The following is a 16,348-nucleotide window of genomic DNA, read 5'->3' as shown; positions in this document are numbered from 1 at the left end:
CAACAATTATGAAAACCTGTTTTTTTAAAGTGTTTTTGTGGTGGTCTAGGGTCTGTGGTCTGTGGTCTGTGGTCTGTGGTCTGTGGTCTGGGGTCTGGGGTCTGGGATCTGGGGTCTGGGGTCTGTGGTCTGGGGTCTGGGGTCTGGGGTCTGGGGTCTGGGATCTGGGGTCTGGGGTCTGGGATCTGTGGTCTGGGGTCTGGGGTCTTGGGTCTGGGGTCTGGGGTCTTGAGTCTGGGGTCTGGGGTCTGGTGTCGGTGGTCTGAGATCTGTGGTCTGGGGTCTGGGGTCTGGGGTCTGGTGTCGGTGGTCTGAGATCTGTGGTCTGGGATCTGGGGTCTGGGGTCTGGTGTCGGTGGTCTGAGATCTGTGGTCTGGGATCTGTGGTCTGGGGTCCAGGTGGGCCCACCTTGGGAGGGGATGGTGTCCTCGGAGCAGCAGGGGGTGTTGGTCTGGCTGCTGTACCCGCTGGAGCCCTGCAGGGAGTCTCTGCTGGATCCGTGGATGTCCAGACGGAGACCTTTAGCCAGGACCCGGACCAGCTCCTCGTGGGCCTCCCGGTCCTCCTGACGGAGACACACGGACTATCAGAAACCACATCCCTGATCAGGGTCAGTCCCCTGAGGTCTGGGCTCAGGTTACCTTCACTTTGACCCCCTGGGCCTCCTCTCCAGGTGTGGTGATGTCAGCGCCCAGGTGGCTGCTGGGATCTGTAGTCTCCCTCCTGTCCCTGCTCCTCTTCAGGGTGTTGACCGTCCCCTGCTCGTAGGGACCCGGTTTGGCCCAGTCCTGCAGAGACAGACCAGATTTAGAGCCTGACCCTGGTCTCAGACTCTGAGGGAGTTTTAATGATCAATAACTGATCAATAACTGATTGATAACTGATTGATAACTGATCAATAACTGATTGATAACTGATCGATAACTGATCAATAACTGATCGATAACTGATCAATAACTGATCAATAACTGATCAATAACTGATCAATAACTGATTGATAACTGATTGATAACTGATCAATAACTGATTGATAACTGATCAATAACTGATCAATAACTGATCAATAACTGATTGATAACTGATTGATAACTGATCAATAACTGATCAATAACTGATCAATAAATCGATCAATAAATCGATCAGACGACCTGCTCAGTGTTAATTAACACTTCCTGATTAAACATCATCAGACGCAGGAATTCATTTTATTTTCCAGCTTCATGAAGAAAAAATCTGAAACATGTTTTAATGTGAAGCTGGAGACAAAAACACATCTCAGGTTTTAACTTTAATTATTTAATGATTAATGTTTGTTTTAATGAAGTTTCAGTGAATTAACTGTTTAACATTTAATGTTTTAACGATCATTAATCGGCTTCAAAATGTGTGGATCTCAGAGCTGAGTCGAGTGTTTGTGTTCAAAGTTTGAAGGAAGAAAAATCAGGATGAAAGGACAGAAACAAGGTGAAGAGGAATGAGGAAGGAGGAGGTGAGGAGATGAGGAGGTGAGGAGGTGAGGAGGTGAGGATCAAACCTTCCAGGACAGGACTCTGGATGACGGGCTGGATCCTGACCCTGGAGGACTGAGAGCGGGGAAGTCTCCAGGACGACCTCCCCAGGACCAGGATGGAGACACAGAGGAGTAGGAGGGCGAGGAGATGGGAGAGGAGGAGGTGGAGGAGGAGGAGGTGAAGTATGGATGGAGGAGGAGGGAGTCCTGGGCCTGCAGTACCACTCCGTGCAGACAGAGGGCAGCGTGATGCTCAAAACCATTGGATAACTGAGGGTGAGTGGAGGATGGAGACGATCAAAGACAACGAGCGTGACGGGAAAAAGTTCCTGGGACTCTGTGTGTGTGTGTGTGTGTGTGTGTGTGTGTGTGTGTGTGTGTGTGTGTGTGTGTGTGTGTGTGTGTGTGTGTGTGTGTGTAAGTCACATGGTTGTGTTCACCTGTTGAAGCCCAGAGCGGGGCTGGCTGTGTGAGGGTGAGGAGGAGGAAGAGGAGGAGGAGGAAGAGTCCTCACTGACACACTCAGAAGGTAAAGGAGACACACAGGACTGCCGCAGAGCCATGCAGAGCGCACACACACACACACACACACACACACACACACACACACACACACACACACACACAGATAGGATGCACAGCGGTGGGAGGAGCAGAAACAGAAGGAAGCAGAAGAAGCATGAACAGGTTAGTAACAGGTCAGCAGCAGAGAAAAAGAAACCACAGCGTCAAACAAACACAAGAAGAAGAAGCTGAAGCAGAAAAACAGAAGAAGAAGAAGCTGAAGCAGAAAAACAGAAGAAGAAGAAGCTGAAGCAGAAAAACAGAAGAAGAAGAAGCTGAAGCAGAAAAACAGAAGAAGAAGAAGCTGAAGCAGAAAAACAGAAGAAGAAGAAGCAAAAAAAAGAAGCTGAGCAGGAGGAGGAGACAGAGAAACATCCTGAAAACAAACTGGGTGACTGTCAGTCAGCGGCTGTTGGTGGAAGGAGAAACATGTCATCAGATGTCGCCCTCTGGTGGCACCTCGAGGTAAGGTATTTATCAACAGTTAGGTAGATCTACTCTTTGTAACCTGTCAACAAGCTAACTTTGTCAGTTTGTAGCGTAGTTTAGCAGCTGCTATATTTCTCTCTCCTCACAGCCCGGTGCTCTGAGACGTGTCTGTAACGTGTAACGTTAGTGAATCCTGGTTCTGTCCTACCAGAGCTCATCTACCAACTCCAACCTCACCAAGCAGAGCTAACGGAACCTGGCTCTTCATTTTATTGATAGACTCTCAAGTTTGAACAGACCACTGCAGAATAACTGCTGACTGTGGGTTGGAGCCAACATTAGCACAGATTAACCTGAGTTTAGCCTTTAGCTCATATTTAAGCCTTAATCTCATGTTTAGCCTTTAGCTCATGTTTAAGCCTTTACCTTGTGTTTTAGCCTTTAAAACATGTTTGAGCCTTTAGCTCCTGTTTTGGTCCTAAGAGAGTTTTTTAGCTTTTAGCTCATGTTTTAGCCTTCAGCTCATATTTTAGCTTTTAGCTCATGTTTTAGCCTTAAGCTCATATTTTAGCCTTTAGCGCATAATTTATCCTTTAGCTTATATTTTACCCTTAGGCTTATGTATTACACTTTAGCTCACACTTTAGCCCGGAGCTTATATTTTATCCTTTAGCTCATATTTTGGCCTTTAGCTCATATTTTAGTATTTAGGTCATATTTTAACCTTTAGCTCCAGGTATCAGACTTTTCACTCAGTTGTTGGTGTTTTCTGAGCGTCCTGCTCCTGAACTGGAGCACGTCCTGATCCAGAGAATTAAAGTTTTCTCCAAAGTGTACCCTTCGGTTCGGTCTGCTAATCTGGATCTGTCCAGGGTGTTGGAGGGGTCGTGGACCAGACTCTGATGAAGGTGTGTGTGTGTGTGTGTGAGTGTGTGTGTGTGTGTGTGTGTGTGTGTGCTGATGTGTCCTCGTCCTCCTCCGCTCTGAGAACGTCCAATCACAGGAGTGTTTGTGCACGTGCTCCCTACCTGTGAGCTCTCTGGAGGCATTGGCGAGGGCGACTTGGACTGGAAGGCGTCCTGTGAGATGAAGCCCGAGTCGTGGGAGGAGACTGAGGAGAGGCGGGCCGGCGTCTGCTGAGGGAGCACCGAGGAGGAGGCGGAGGAGGAGGCGCGGTAGCGGAAATGAGAGGTGGGGGAGTGGCAGTGGGAGCCGCTGGAGCGAGAGTCGCTGCTGTTGACGCTGTTCAGACTGCTGCAGACAGACGCACGGACAGGAAACAGGAGGTCAGAGGACGGAGGGCGCTCTGTCAGACGTTAACAACTTCCTGTTTGCTCTCAGACTGATGGGACCTGAGTGCAGTTCCCTCTCTGACCACAGGGGGCAGCAGAGTGCAGACAGGAGGAGGAATGAAACCACGGTCACCAACCTGCACATGCTGGACTTCCTGGAGACGGTGGTGCTGGGGGACGAGGGCGGAGTCTGGTAGGTCCAGGTGCACTCAGAGCCCTTCAGGTCCACGATCACCTGGAGAGGGGGGGGGGGGGGGGGGGGGGGGGGGGGTAAGAGAGGTTACATTCAATGAGACCTGGATCAGAGGAGGAAGAGGAGGAAGAGGAGGAAGAGGAGGAAGAGGAGGAAGAGGATGGAAACCTGCTCGCTGGAGGCCGGCAGCTTGTGAGGGTCCATGGTCAGAGTCTTCAGGTCGTCGGTCAGAGTCTGGAGGTGAGTGATCTCCCCCAGCATGGACATCTCCTCCTCCTGACACACACACACACACACACACACACATCGAGGACACATCTGAACACAGCTGAAGAGAGTGTGTGTGTGTGTGTGTGTGTGTGTGTGTGTGTGTGTGTGTGCCTCACCACCACGGGCCTCAGCATGGACACGAAGCAGCAGAAGCGGCTCCTCTCCTCCACCAGCGCCTTCCTCACCGCCTGCTTCTCCGTCTCCTCCAGCAGCAGGTATCTGTCGCTCACGTCCTGCATGGCGCTGTCCAGCTGAGGCTGCAGGTCCCCACGGCCTGGGCGCCATCAAACACACACACACACACACACACACACACACACACACACACACACACACACACACACAGAGGTTTTTCTCTCAGACTAAACGTTTCGATCAGAGGACTGGATGAGTCTCAGTGTTTCCACGGGTCAGAGCGTCAGAGGAAGAGGAGAAGAGGGTTTATTCACTCACCAAAAACATCAGCTGGACGCAGCAGAGCATGATGGGACGCCACAGACCAGGAAGAGGAGGAGGAGCAGGAGGAGGAGCAGGAGGAGGAGCAGGAGGAGCAGGAGGAGCAGGAGGAGCAGAGGGGAAAGTTGAGAAAGGAGAACGTTAAGTTTTAATCCTCTTTTCATTCGTTCACTGACTTTGAAGAAACTTTCTGATCCCATAAAAACCACAAACCCTTTAATTAAAACTGACTCACACTGACACACACATTCCCCTCCACAGACACACTCTGACACACACACACACTCAGAGGGAGTGTAATCACACACACACACACTGCTGTCTGTATGATGTTTAATAACAGGGAGCAGACGGTCGAACCTTTCTTTGCTTTCTTCTGCAGCTTCAGAGTGTCCGACGACCTCTTCTTGATCTCCTGACGAGCCTTCTTATACTCTACACACACACACACACACACACACACACACACACACACACACACACACACAAAGAGATGGATGGACCATGAGGAGGCAGAAATGGCTTCAACAGTAAAAACTGACCGCTGTGTTTCAGTGTGTTGGTGTGTTAGTGTGTGTATCAGTGTGTGTATCAGTGTGTGTATCAGTGTGTGTATCAGTGTGTGTATCAGTGTATCAGTGTGTGTATCAGTGTGTGTGAACCTTTGGCGTGGTCTTTGTCCAGCGTGTTGGCGACTCTCTTCCATTCCTCCATCTGCTCCTGGAGAGGGTTGATCAGACAGTCCAGAAACACCCTGCACACACACACACACACACACACACACACACACACACACACACACACACACACACACACACACACACACACACACACACACACACACACACACACACACACTCTTGTTAACCCTGGTTAGTTAAACTGACTTGGTGATCGTGTGTTGCGTGTGTGTGAGGAGATGTCTGGAGATCGTGTCCTTGGCGTCCTCCAGGTTCGGCGCACAGACTGAGGAACCATCTACAGATGATCTACAGGAACCTGATGATGGAGCAGAGAGTTCAGACTTTGGTTCCCTGGTCCCAGCTTCATGGTCCGGTCTTCAGGAGTCTGTTGGGGGTCTCTGATGGTCCAGTCTCTGGTTCTTCCTCTGTGGTCTCTGTCCCAGTGATGGAGGTCTTTCTCTCTGCAGTCTGACCTGTCAGAGTCTCCTCTTCACTGTAACTGAAGCTGAGACTGGGACTCTCAGAAACTGGTCCTCTGGTTCTGGTTCTTGTTTGGCTCTGCCAGACCTCTTCCTGATTTTTGAATGTCAGCAGAATTGTAGAACACCAGTTTTATTCTGGAATGACATGAGAGCTGTGGAACTGTTTCACAGTTCTAGAATGTGAACAGAGTCATTGAACGTCTCCAGGATTCTAGATCATGACCTGAATTCCAGAATGTTCCTCTGTTTCTAGAATAGAATCAGAAATCTACTCTGACCCCAGGGTTCTAGATTTTCTATTTATTTTTTTAAAATTTCAGCAAGAATCTAGAATGTCTCCAGAATTTAGAACACTGATAGTATTCTGGAACGACAGCAGAAATGTGGAACAGTTTCAGAAATCTAGATTGTTCCCAACATGACAGATTGTTTCCAGGATCCAGAATGTTCCTCTGTTTCTAGAACATTTCCAGATCCAGCTCCTAACCACAGAGATGGGGAAGGACTCAGAAAAACTCAGACACCTGGAGGAACCCACGGCACCAACTTTAAAGGTTTGATCAATCTGCATCTCTGCAGGACAGCAACTGTAAGGTGTTAAAGGGCCGTTCCGTAGAATTATAAACCTTCATCATTTCTCAGTTCTTCACTTCTGCATCATGTCCAGACGTCCAGTGGACTTAAACTGACTTTGAATAAAAACTAGAGAAACTGAGCAGCTCTAAATCTTTTGACTGCTACTGGACACGTCCAACATAATAACTGAGCAGAATGTCGACACTGAATCTGGATTTTTATCAAAGAAAATAATCTGTGGAGCTTTAACGGGAGCCTGTATTCTCCCTGACAAACAGCAGGGGGCAGAGGTTTAAAATGAGCAGATCTAGAAGCTTTGAGACGATGTAAACAAAGAAAATCTGACTCTGACTCTTTGGTCCAGACTGAAACTGATCAGGATGAAGAGTTTAACAGAAACCTGAGGATGATGAAGGTGGAGACATTTTTTTTTCTGTGTGAGTGAGTGTGTGTGTGTGTGTGTGTGTGTGTGTGTGTGTGTGTGTGTGTGTGTGTGTGTGTGTGTGTGTGTGTGTGTGTGTGTGTGTGTGTGTGTGTGTCTCAGAGCTCTGCCTCTCTGCGTAACGACTCAGCTGGAGGTCTCAGCGTCTCCTTTCAGCCTGACTGACTCCTCCTCCACTCAGGGAGAAATAATGGACTCGTGCAGAGGGAGGAAGAGGAGGAAGAGGAGGAGGAGGAGGAAGGTGAGGAAGAGGAGGAAAGGAAGCTGGACGGAGAGCAGGAGGAGAGATGAACTCAGCAGTAACTGAGAGGAAGGGTCGATGTTTGAGGCTGAAGGTGAAGAAATGAACAGATCAGAGGGATGGATGGAGGGAGCAGGAGGAGGAGGAGGAGGAGGAGGAGGAGCAGGTTGCCATGGAGAGCTGGGAGGAGATGCTACACCTGTTCCACACACACACACACTCACACACACACACACACACACACACACACACACACACACACACACACACACACACACACACACACACTCACATGGAGAACTGGCGGAGCTTGGCCTCGATGCTGCGGTGCCTCATACACATCCTGGTGAGGGCTGAGCCGATGTCTCTGGTTCCTCCTGAAACACAGAGGAGACGATCAGTCAGAGAGATCACAGATTAACACTCAGACCAGGGGATTATGGAATAAAAACACAGATTATCAGAGCTCAGTTCCTAATGTTTGGTCTCTAAACGAGGAAACGATTTGTCTCTGACAGGAGAGAAACATCGTCCGCAGAAACAGAAGCTGTGACACGAGGAGGAAACCCTGGATTCAGGCTGAGCGCTAACAGCTGTTAGCACATTAGCTTCCTCTGATCAAACAGAAACACTGACCTAACGACAGGAAGTAAGAAGAGGTATTTTCAAAATAAAATGCAGATTAATGTTTAAGGAACTGTTTCATAGCATCATCTCCTGACGCTCCAACCTGACGGGACACAGCCTCAGGGCCTCACACACTCAGGGGTCAGAGGTCAGCACGACACACACTCTGTAACCAACACACACTCTGAGCCTGTCCCTCTGCTCAAGGACACTCCAGCAGGGCGGCGTCAGACCTGATCCAGAGCCCACGGTCTCTGCAGCAGAAGCTCCACAGGCTCCCAGAGGGGCCAGATGGTCCCCGCTCTGCCCCACACAGAGAGCTCCCTCCTGGGGGAGAGTTCAGCAGAGCTCAGCCTGTCAGCCTGGAGGTCCAACCACACACACACACACACACACACACACACACACACACACACACACACACACACACACACACACACACACACACACACACACACACACACACACACACACACACACACACTCTGCTCAAAACAAAAATGTCTCCAGATTCTTAGAGACGTTTGTCTTCCTGCTCAGGACGCCATGATCACACACCGTAAACCGTAAACACGTGTGTGTGTGTGTGTGTGTGTGTGTGTGTGTGTGTGTGTAGGGTGGGGTAGGAGCACTGCAATGCACCACTGACAACTCAGCCTCTCCTCTCCTCACCCCATCCCTCCTTGTCTCCTCTCCTCATCTCCTCTGCAGACCCTCTCTGTCTGCCTGTGGATGATGATGATGATGATGATGCTGATGATGATGATGATGATGATGATGATGATGATGATGATGATGATGATGATGATGATGATGATGAAGGACCCATCAGAAAAGAGGAACTTATCAGGATGAAGAAGTTTGAAGGAGAAACTCAGACACAGATCTTATTCCTGATCCAGGGTTAAAGTGAGATTATCAGAGAGTGATCGTTCTGAATGTATCCACTGACGGGTCAAACAGGAAGTCTTAAACTTAAACTTTCAAAATAAAGTTCTGCATAACCACCATTAAATACATCACCTCGCCGCTTTGCATCCTGGGAAAGATCAGCAAAGAAAAGTGAACATGAAAAGCTGGTCCTGAGAGGAGTCACGTCTTCATCACTGTGGGTGATGGTGCTCATGGGAAATGGAGTCTTTATCCTGTTTAACAACAGTGTAGTTTCTGACCACAGGGGGCGCTATGATCCACACCCAGCAAGTGGTCCTCACAGGGGAGCCTCTGGATTCAGGTCTTTAGACTCCTCTTGTCCTCTGACGGGTTAGAGGAGTCAGCGTGAACGTCCCTGATGAAGTTTCAGGATGAAAAGACTCAAAACGAATTATTTTCAAGAGACGAAGAGAAGCTGGTGTTTGGTGTTCGTCTTAAACCACAACCAGAGTCTCAGTCCAAATCCTGAGCTGGTTTTAGAGCTGGAGACCTTTGAGACGGCAGAAGACACGTCTCAGACTGAGCTCTGATCACACAGACACACCAACAACACTTCAGCAAAGACGGAAACTAAAAACTGTGACAGGAGCAAAGACAGGAGGAGGAAGGAGTCCAACACAGCCTGTCCCTGAACCTCCACCACCTGAGCAGGACCGGAGAGACCTCCTCAGAGACCTCCTCAGAGACCTCCACAGAGACCTCCTCAGAGAGGTCCAGATGAGGATCTGATGGATAAGGACTGAGGTGTGACCAGAGTCTGTCTTTGACCCCCCACCCTGACTCTCTGACAGTACAGCTCTCTGACCATGGTCCAGTTTCTCAGACCTCAGGAGCCTTGGGAAGATAGAGAGTCCACTGTCTGGGCCTGAGTCCCTCGGACCAGGTCTTCCTCTGGACTCTGATCCGGTCTGAGAGGCTGTGAGCCTGTTCAGTCTGCAGCTGCAGGTCAGAGAGAGACTGAGTCCCCGAGAACCAGGTCACACACACACACACACACACACACACACACACACACGGACACACACACACACTCACACACACACACACACACACACACACACACACACACACACACACACACACACACACACACACACACACACACACACACACACACACACACAGCAGGTCGCTCGATCAGATGAATCGACTGTGACCCTGCAGGAACCGGACTCGCCTGCTGATGGACCTATTTAAAGCTGCTCCTCACAGAGACCAGCAGGATCCAGGTCAGACCAGACTCTGAGGGAAACCTCCTCCTCCTCCTCCTCCTCCTCCTCCTCCTCCTCCTCCTCTGCTCCCCTCAGAGGATGGAGGTCCTGGTCCTCCTGGGAGTTTGTTACAGAAATCTGAGACCTGGAGTCAGATCAGCTCCGTGGAGGTCCAGGTTTTAGAGGTTTTAGAGGTTTTAGAGGTTTTAGAGGTTTTAAAGGTCTGGTGCTGGGTCACAGTGAGGTCACAGTGAGGTCAGAGGGAGGTCAGAGGGAGGTCAGAGGGAGGACTACACAAACACTCAGAGAGGAACCTGAGAAACGCTGCAGCCCAGGGTCAAAGGTCAAAGGTCACACAGACAGCAGAGAGCGAACACAGAGTGACTCTGATTTGAAGCTCAGCAGAAACTTTTCTTTGATTAAAAATAAAAAAAACTTTTTATTCAGATAAAAACATAGAAACACCATCATCTGAGTTTCTGACGTGAAAACCAGAAAAACCAACGAAGAAGAAGAAGAAAGGGGTCAAACTTCCTCATCAGCTCAGAGACAGGAAGTGTCAGCTGGTGATGGAGCTCAGAGACAGGAAGTGTCAGGTGTGATGGAGCTCAGAGACAGGAAGTGTCAGGTGGTGATGGAGCTCAGAGACAGGAAGTGTCAGCTGGTGATGGAGCTCAGAGACAGGAAGTGTCAGCTGGTGATGGAGCTCAGAGACAGGAAGTGTCAGCTGGTGATGGAGCTCAGAGACAGGAAGTGTCAGCTGGTGATGGAGTTCAGAGACAGGAAGTGTCAGCTGTTGATGGAGCTCAGAGACAGGAAGTGTCAGGTGGTGATGGAGCTCAGAGACAGGAAGTGTCAGCTGGTGATGGAGCTCAGAGACAGGAAGTGTCAGCTGTTGATGGAGCTCAGAGAGAGGATGAAATGACCAGAGTGATGGAGTTAATCAAACAGTTTTCAGTGGGTCATCCAGAAAGTTCTGATGGTTCTGAGCGTTTGGTTCCAGCACCGACCTCAAAGAACCAGAGCCAGCGTCAGACGTTAAAGGGTCATTCCCCCAAATTATAGCTCTGCAGATATTCAAACACTGGTTGGTATGCTCCTTTAAGTGGGTCACAGCGTGTGTGTGTGTGTGTGTGTGTGTGTGTGTGTGTGTATGTGTGTGTGTGTGTGTGTGTGTGTGTGTGTGTGTGTGTGTGTGTGTGTGTGTGTGTGTCTGTGTGTGTGTGAAGCTGGAGGAGTGTTTCAGAGGAGTAAACAGAATTCCTGGCAGCTCCTCTCAGGGTGACCAAGTCGTACAGTCCAGAGATACTACACACACACACACACACACACACACACACACACACACACACACACACACACACACACACTGACCCAGGAAGGAGGCTTAGGATGCCTTATGCATGATGTGTGTGTGTGTGTGTGTGTGTGTGTGTGTGTGTGTGTGTGTGTGTGTGTGTGTGTGTGTGTGTGTGTGTGTGTGTGTGTGTGTGTGTGTGTGTGTAGGGGGTTTACAGTAGAGTCCTCAGATTCTCTGAATAGCAGCCCCAGAATATCCCTCCTCTCTGGTTACGTGTGTGTGTGTGTGTGTGTGTGTGTGTGTGTGTGTGTGTGTGTGTGTGTGTGCCCCTTACAGACCCTGATGCGTTTCCAACACGCTCTGCACTTTAATCAGAAACCAAAGATCTGGGTCCACCAGGAGGATCCAGACCCTCACAGGGTCTGGGGTCTCTGAGGGGAACCCGTCTGTCTCTCGTGGCCTCCTGTCTCCTCTCAGGAGAGTTCAGCAGGTAGAAACACAGGCTGTCTCACCTGCTGTGGGCTGTGTTAATAATTCACACACACCCCTCAGGTTAACACACACACACACACACACACAGGTTTGCTCCATACATATGAGTGTGTGTTTCTTAATGAGTGTGTGTGACATCAAACGAGGCAGCAGCTGCTGCTGTTGCCATGGTGACGCCATACCATAATGAGCGAGCACACAGAGGAGCTGGTCCATGGTCGGTCTGATCTGGTCTTGGTCTGATCTGGTCTTGGTCTGGTCTTGATCCTGTGAAGCTGTGATCAGATTATTGATACTGAAATCACCTGCTCCTTCTTCCTGTGTGTGTGTGTGTGTGTGTGTGTGTGTGTGTGTGTGTGTGTGTGTGTGTGTGTGTGTGATGTGACTGAGTTCAGAGTCTGAGCCCTGACAGGGTCTGGACCTCTTCAGAGCCACGGGGTTTTATTTTCAGTCTGAGGGTTTAAAAAGGTCAAAACCAGGTTTTGGTCGTATTTTCACCCTCGAGGAGAGCGAGTGCTGCTGGTGAAAACAGAGAAGAAGATTCCTGATGTTTCTTCGTGGTCATGCTCTAATGACGCTGACCTGCAGGGGGCGCTCTGCTCCTTCCTGCTGAAACACCTCAGACCAAGTCTCACCTGGTCAGACCGAACGCCGCCCTCAGAGGAGCTGGAGGAATGACATCACCACGCCACCTGAGCCTGTGATGACATCACCACAGGAGGAGCTGCCAGAGGAGGCCATCTGTGAGGGAGTGTGACCCAACAACACACACTCACACTCACACACACACACACACTCTGCAGCAGCATGCACAGGGGGTCAGTCCACCACAAACCAGCTCAGAGGAGAAACTCTGAGATCTGCAGAAATCACTGCGACAAACTGATCAACACCTGCTCAAAATGTGACCACGGGTCTGAGTCTGTGAAAAAAACAAAATAAAAATCTGCAGATAAAAAAAGACACACGGATAAAAACAGAATAAATCCTGATCGTAGCTCGGTGAGGTTTAGGGTCTGAGACATCGGGTCACGGTGCAGCTACGTTTCATCGTCTGTCTGAAGAGGAGGGTCCTGGATTGTCTGAGCAGCACCTGAACACATCACCAGGGGAAACAACCATTTCCTGTTCCTCCTCTTCTTTCTCCTCTTCGTCTCATCAGCATCTCTCTCTCTCAACTGAGACCACCTGCTCTACCTGCCCCCCCATCACATCCTCCTCCTCCTCCTCCTTCCTCTCCTTCCTCTCCTTCCTCTCCTTCCTCTCCTCCATCTCCTTCCTCTCCTTCCTCTTCCTCAGTGTTGACGTGCTGAAGTGACCCCTGCCTCAGTGAAGCCGTCGCCGGCCCTTTAAGGCCTGAATCCTTGTTGCTATGGTAACAAACAGGTGTAGAGAGGATGACCCCCTGCTGTGTCTTATCTCCATGCTGCTCTGGTTGTTTCTGTGCTGCTCAGAGATCCTCCTCGACGGGAAGAAACCCACTCCTCTTGTCCCTCTGACGTATTTTACTGTTCCCTAAAAAACTACACGAGAACGTCAGCTGTCAATCATCGTTAAACCCGAGTCAAACCCCGTTTTTAACCTCTGACAACTAAAGAAAAATAATTGTCCAGATAAAAAAAAGTCAGGAACACAACACAGCCCAATAATATCTTCATATCCTCACAGCATATGATGAGAGAAACATTTCCACCAGGTGTTTTTATTTTTAAAGTTTGACCACAGCCCATCTGGAATGACTGGAGACAGAGTTTTTCACCTATACTGCAGCCAGCCACCAGGGGGAGCAGTTTCTGTGGAGACCTCACCTCGAACAGAGCGAGAGGACGTCCATTTTTTAACAGTCTCTGAGGTCTGAGTTTGCTATTCATGTTCCAGGGTTAGCAGCTGCTCACCCTGGAACATGTATAGAAAACAGGAGACAGCTCCAGACATTTTCAGAGTTTGTTTGAGTGATTGTTGGTGAAAGTGTTGGAGTAAAGTCGCTAAATCTGAGTCACAAAAAGAGAATCTGAGTCAAGTCTGGCTCGGACCTGATACCCAAGCCTTAGTCCAGGTCTGAGCTGAGTCTTTATTTCTCATTGACTCTGTGTTTAAAGGAAAAAATCCTGAAATATCCTCCGACATAAACCCTGAAGCCTTCCTCCTCCTCTGGTTCTGGATCCTGGGATGGGATCAGTTTGAGGGTTTTGAGGAACAGGATCTGTCAGATCCCACTCAGTCCAGAGTCCTGCTCTCGTTTCCATCCTGTTGCCATGACCACCAGGAGCAGCAGTCAGCCGGACCTGACGGCCAAAGAGACCCTCCCCCCTCCATCCATCTTCCTCCATCCTCCTCTCTGTTTCCATCACCATCTGCTCTCTTCCTCCTCCTCTTTCTCCTCCTCTACCTCCACCTCCTCCATCAGCGCCTCCTAAACCTCTTCATCGTCATCTCTGTGGTTTTATCTCTTCTGGACCAAAACACCCCCCCCTTCCATCCTTCTGTTTCTTCTTCTCTGGTTTTCTGTGTTTCCGTGTCTCCCCCTGCGCCTCCTCTCCTCCTCCGTGTAGAAACATGTTGATGAAGGAGGAAGCTGAGCAGGGGGCACGCTGACCTCCTCCCTTCAATAATTCAGCCCATCAGAGCGGCGCCGGCGTCCAGAAGAAAAACCAACCCAGAGGAAAACGTGTTTTAATGACGCTCCTCATCAGAAACCTGGCTCTGTTTGAAAAATCCACTTTTTACGTCTCAACATCTGCCTCAGAAACCTGGAAACTCGCTCCTTTTTACCAACAAATCATTTAAAAAGACACACACCCAAACCGCTCTGTCCCCAACTGATCCAGGAGGAGCTCCACCTGTCTGAGCGAGCCGTCTCTGATCGTTCATCGATACCACAGAAGAAGAAGAAAGCCACACAGAGACGTTCAAACCCCCAGGACGATGAGAGCTGAGTCCGAGGTCCACCATCAGGTCCATCCAGCCGCTCTGAGACGCCAACAGACGCCGTTACATCATCACTAACTCACAGACGTCATGCAGCTTACCTCTGCTGTTGGTGGCCAGGTCAGCCACCTTCTGGAAGGCGTCCAGGAACGCCGCCACCGCCACGACCGTCGTCCTGCGAGACACAAGAGACGAGTCAGAGCGCCAACTTTTACTGACAAAATAACATGTTTAACAGAGCAGAAAGAGAGGAGAGAGGTGTGTGTGTGTGTGTGTGTGTGTGTGTGTGTGTGTGTGTTTGTATCCAGCTTTGACCTCTAATAACCCCCAGCGACCTCCACCCTCTGCAGAGTCTGTGGAGGCCGCCGCTGACCCATCGCCCTGATAACCACTGAACGCTGGCATCATTAATCTCTGCCAGCCACAGGAGGTTAATGAGTGTGTGCACAGTGTGTGTGTGTGTGTGTGTGTGTGTGTGTGAGTGTGTGTGTGTGTGTGTGTTACCTGAGCTGTGACTGCAGCTTGCTGGCCTTGCTGATGAAGTCGTCCCACACCGGGTAGCCCCCCTGAAAGCAGATCGATGGTTAATAACCGTGTTAAACGTCTGTGACTGTGCAGAGCTCGTCCATGGATGGATGGATCGTGGATCGATTGATCGTGTCTGGGTAATCTCCCCTCGTCAGGTCAGTCTGCAGACTGAATCAGGTCAGTGTGTCACAGCCGGAGCATCACTGATCTGAATCAGGACTCAGCTCTTACTCTGCTGCAGACCATCACACAGGCCTGGGTTCAGTCTCTGATCTGTGCGTGGATTATAATCTGAACATCAGAGCTAAAGCTGCGTGCTGATTGGACAGTTGGTGCACGGTGTCATCTCTCCAAACTCGGCTGTTTTTACTGTTTTTAAAACATCTCATCTCTTTCTGCTCCTTCACTGCTTTAACTAAAAAAGCTGGATCAAAGCAGCTGTTGATTTTATTTTGCTTTGAGCTCTTAAACCTGTTTCTGCATCAGGATCAGAAACTTTGGAAACAGCAAACTGGATCCATCCATCACATGAACCGCTCTGTGGTTTTAGGGTCAGGAGGAGCTGGAGGCGATCAGAGCGGAAACCAAAACAGGAAACCTCCAGAAAACATGAAATACTACAGCACAGACTGAGGAGAGTGAAAAACACAACAGACCGGTCACAGATCCACAGGTCCCCGCGCTGACTGACTGTTTTCAGAGTCATATGTAGTATTTTTATCGCTATACAGTACTTTAGTAGTCATGTATAGGTTTTTATGGCCATTAAAGTATTTTTATAGTCATATACATACATTATTTTATGGTCATACATAGTATTTTAGTAGTTTATATAGGTTTTTACAGTCATAAATAATATTCTTATAGTCATATATTGGATTGTTACCATCATATAAAGGTTTTTAAAGACATATATAGTATTTTAATGGTGTTTTAATGTTTTTTTGTAGTGTTTCACAGTCATATATAAGTCTTTGTAGTTATATATTAGTTTTTATGGTCATATATAGTATTTTAGTAATTATATAGTAGTTATATATGTGTTTTTATAGTCACATGTAATCGTCTTATAGTCACAAACAGCATGTTTATCAGGGACAGAGTGATTATCGGCACCAATATTTGGCCTTTTTGGTTCAAACTGTGTTTTTTTTTGGTCGTGTGTGTCTGTAGCTCTGTCCCACCCACAG

At 49.1% G+C, this 16,348-nt stretch overlaps 1 protein-coding gene across 1 annotated transcript in view; it reads right to left on the bottom strand.

Moving 5' to 3' along the window:
• The window catches only part of LOC141802646 (protein MTSS 1-like), a 31,481-nt gene that overhangs the window by 3,306 nt on the left and 11,827 nt on the right, over positions 1 to 16,348 (bottom strand). Inside the window, exons 2-14 of the mRNA XM_074686218.1 lie at positions 15,135 to 15,196; positions 14,732 to 14,805; positions 7,432 to 7,516; positions 5,378 to 5,469; positions 5,076 to 5,150; positions 4,713 to 4,724; positions 4,376 to 4,533; positions 4,158 to 4,265; positions 3,934 to 4,031; positions 3,533 to 3,758; positions 1,536 to 1,781; positions 643 to 789; positions 410 to 566 (exon numbers count right to left, since the gene is read on the bottom strand). Of these exons, the coding sequence (XP_074542319.1) occupies positions 410 to 566; positions 643 to 789; positions 1,536 to 1,781; positions 3,533 to 3,758; positions 3,934 to 4,031; positions 4,158 to 4,265; positions 4,376 to 4,533; positions 4,713 to 4,724; positions 5,076 to 5,150; positions 5,378 to 5,469; positions 7,432 to 7,516; positions 14,732 to 14,805; positions 15,135 to 15,196 (1,540 nt within the window). The remainder of the gene's footprint in view (positions 1 to 409; positions 567 to 642; positions 790 to 1,535; positions 1,782 to 3,532; positions 3,759 to 3,933; positions 4,032 to 4,157; positions 4,266 to 4,375; positions 4,534 to 4,712; positions 4,725 to 5,075; positions 5,151 to 5,377; positions 5,470 to 7,431; positions 7,517 to 14,731; positions 14,806 to 15,134; positions 15,197 to 16,348) is intronic.

The sequence above is a fragment of the Halichoeres trimaculatus genome, unplaced genomic scaffold (genome assembly GCF_033239565.1).
Source record: "Halichoeres trimaculatus isolate MK-OKI-2021-1 unplaced genomic scaffold, fHalTri1.1 fHalTri1_scaffold_14, whole genome shotgun sequence".
Lineage (NCBI taxonomy): Eukaryota > Metazoa > Chordata > Actinopteri > Labriformes > Labridae > Halichoeres > Halichoeres trimaculatus.
The sequence above is the reverse complement of the archived record's forward strand: the minus strand, read 5'-3'. Positions and strand labels throughout refer to the sequence as shown.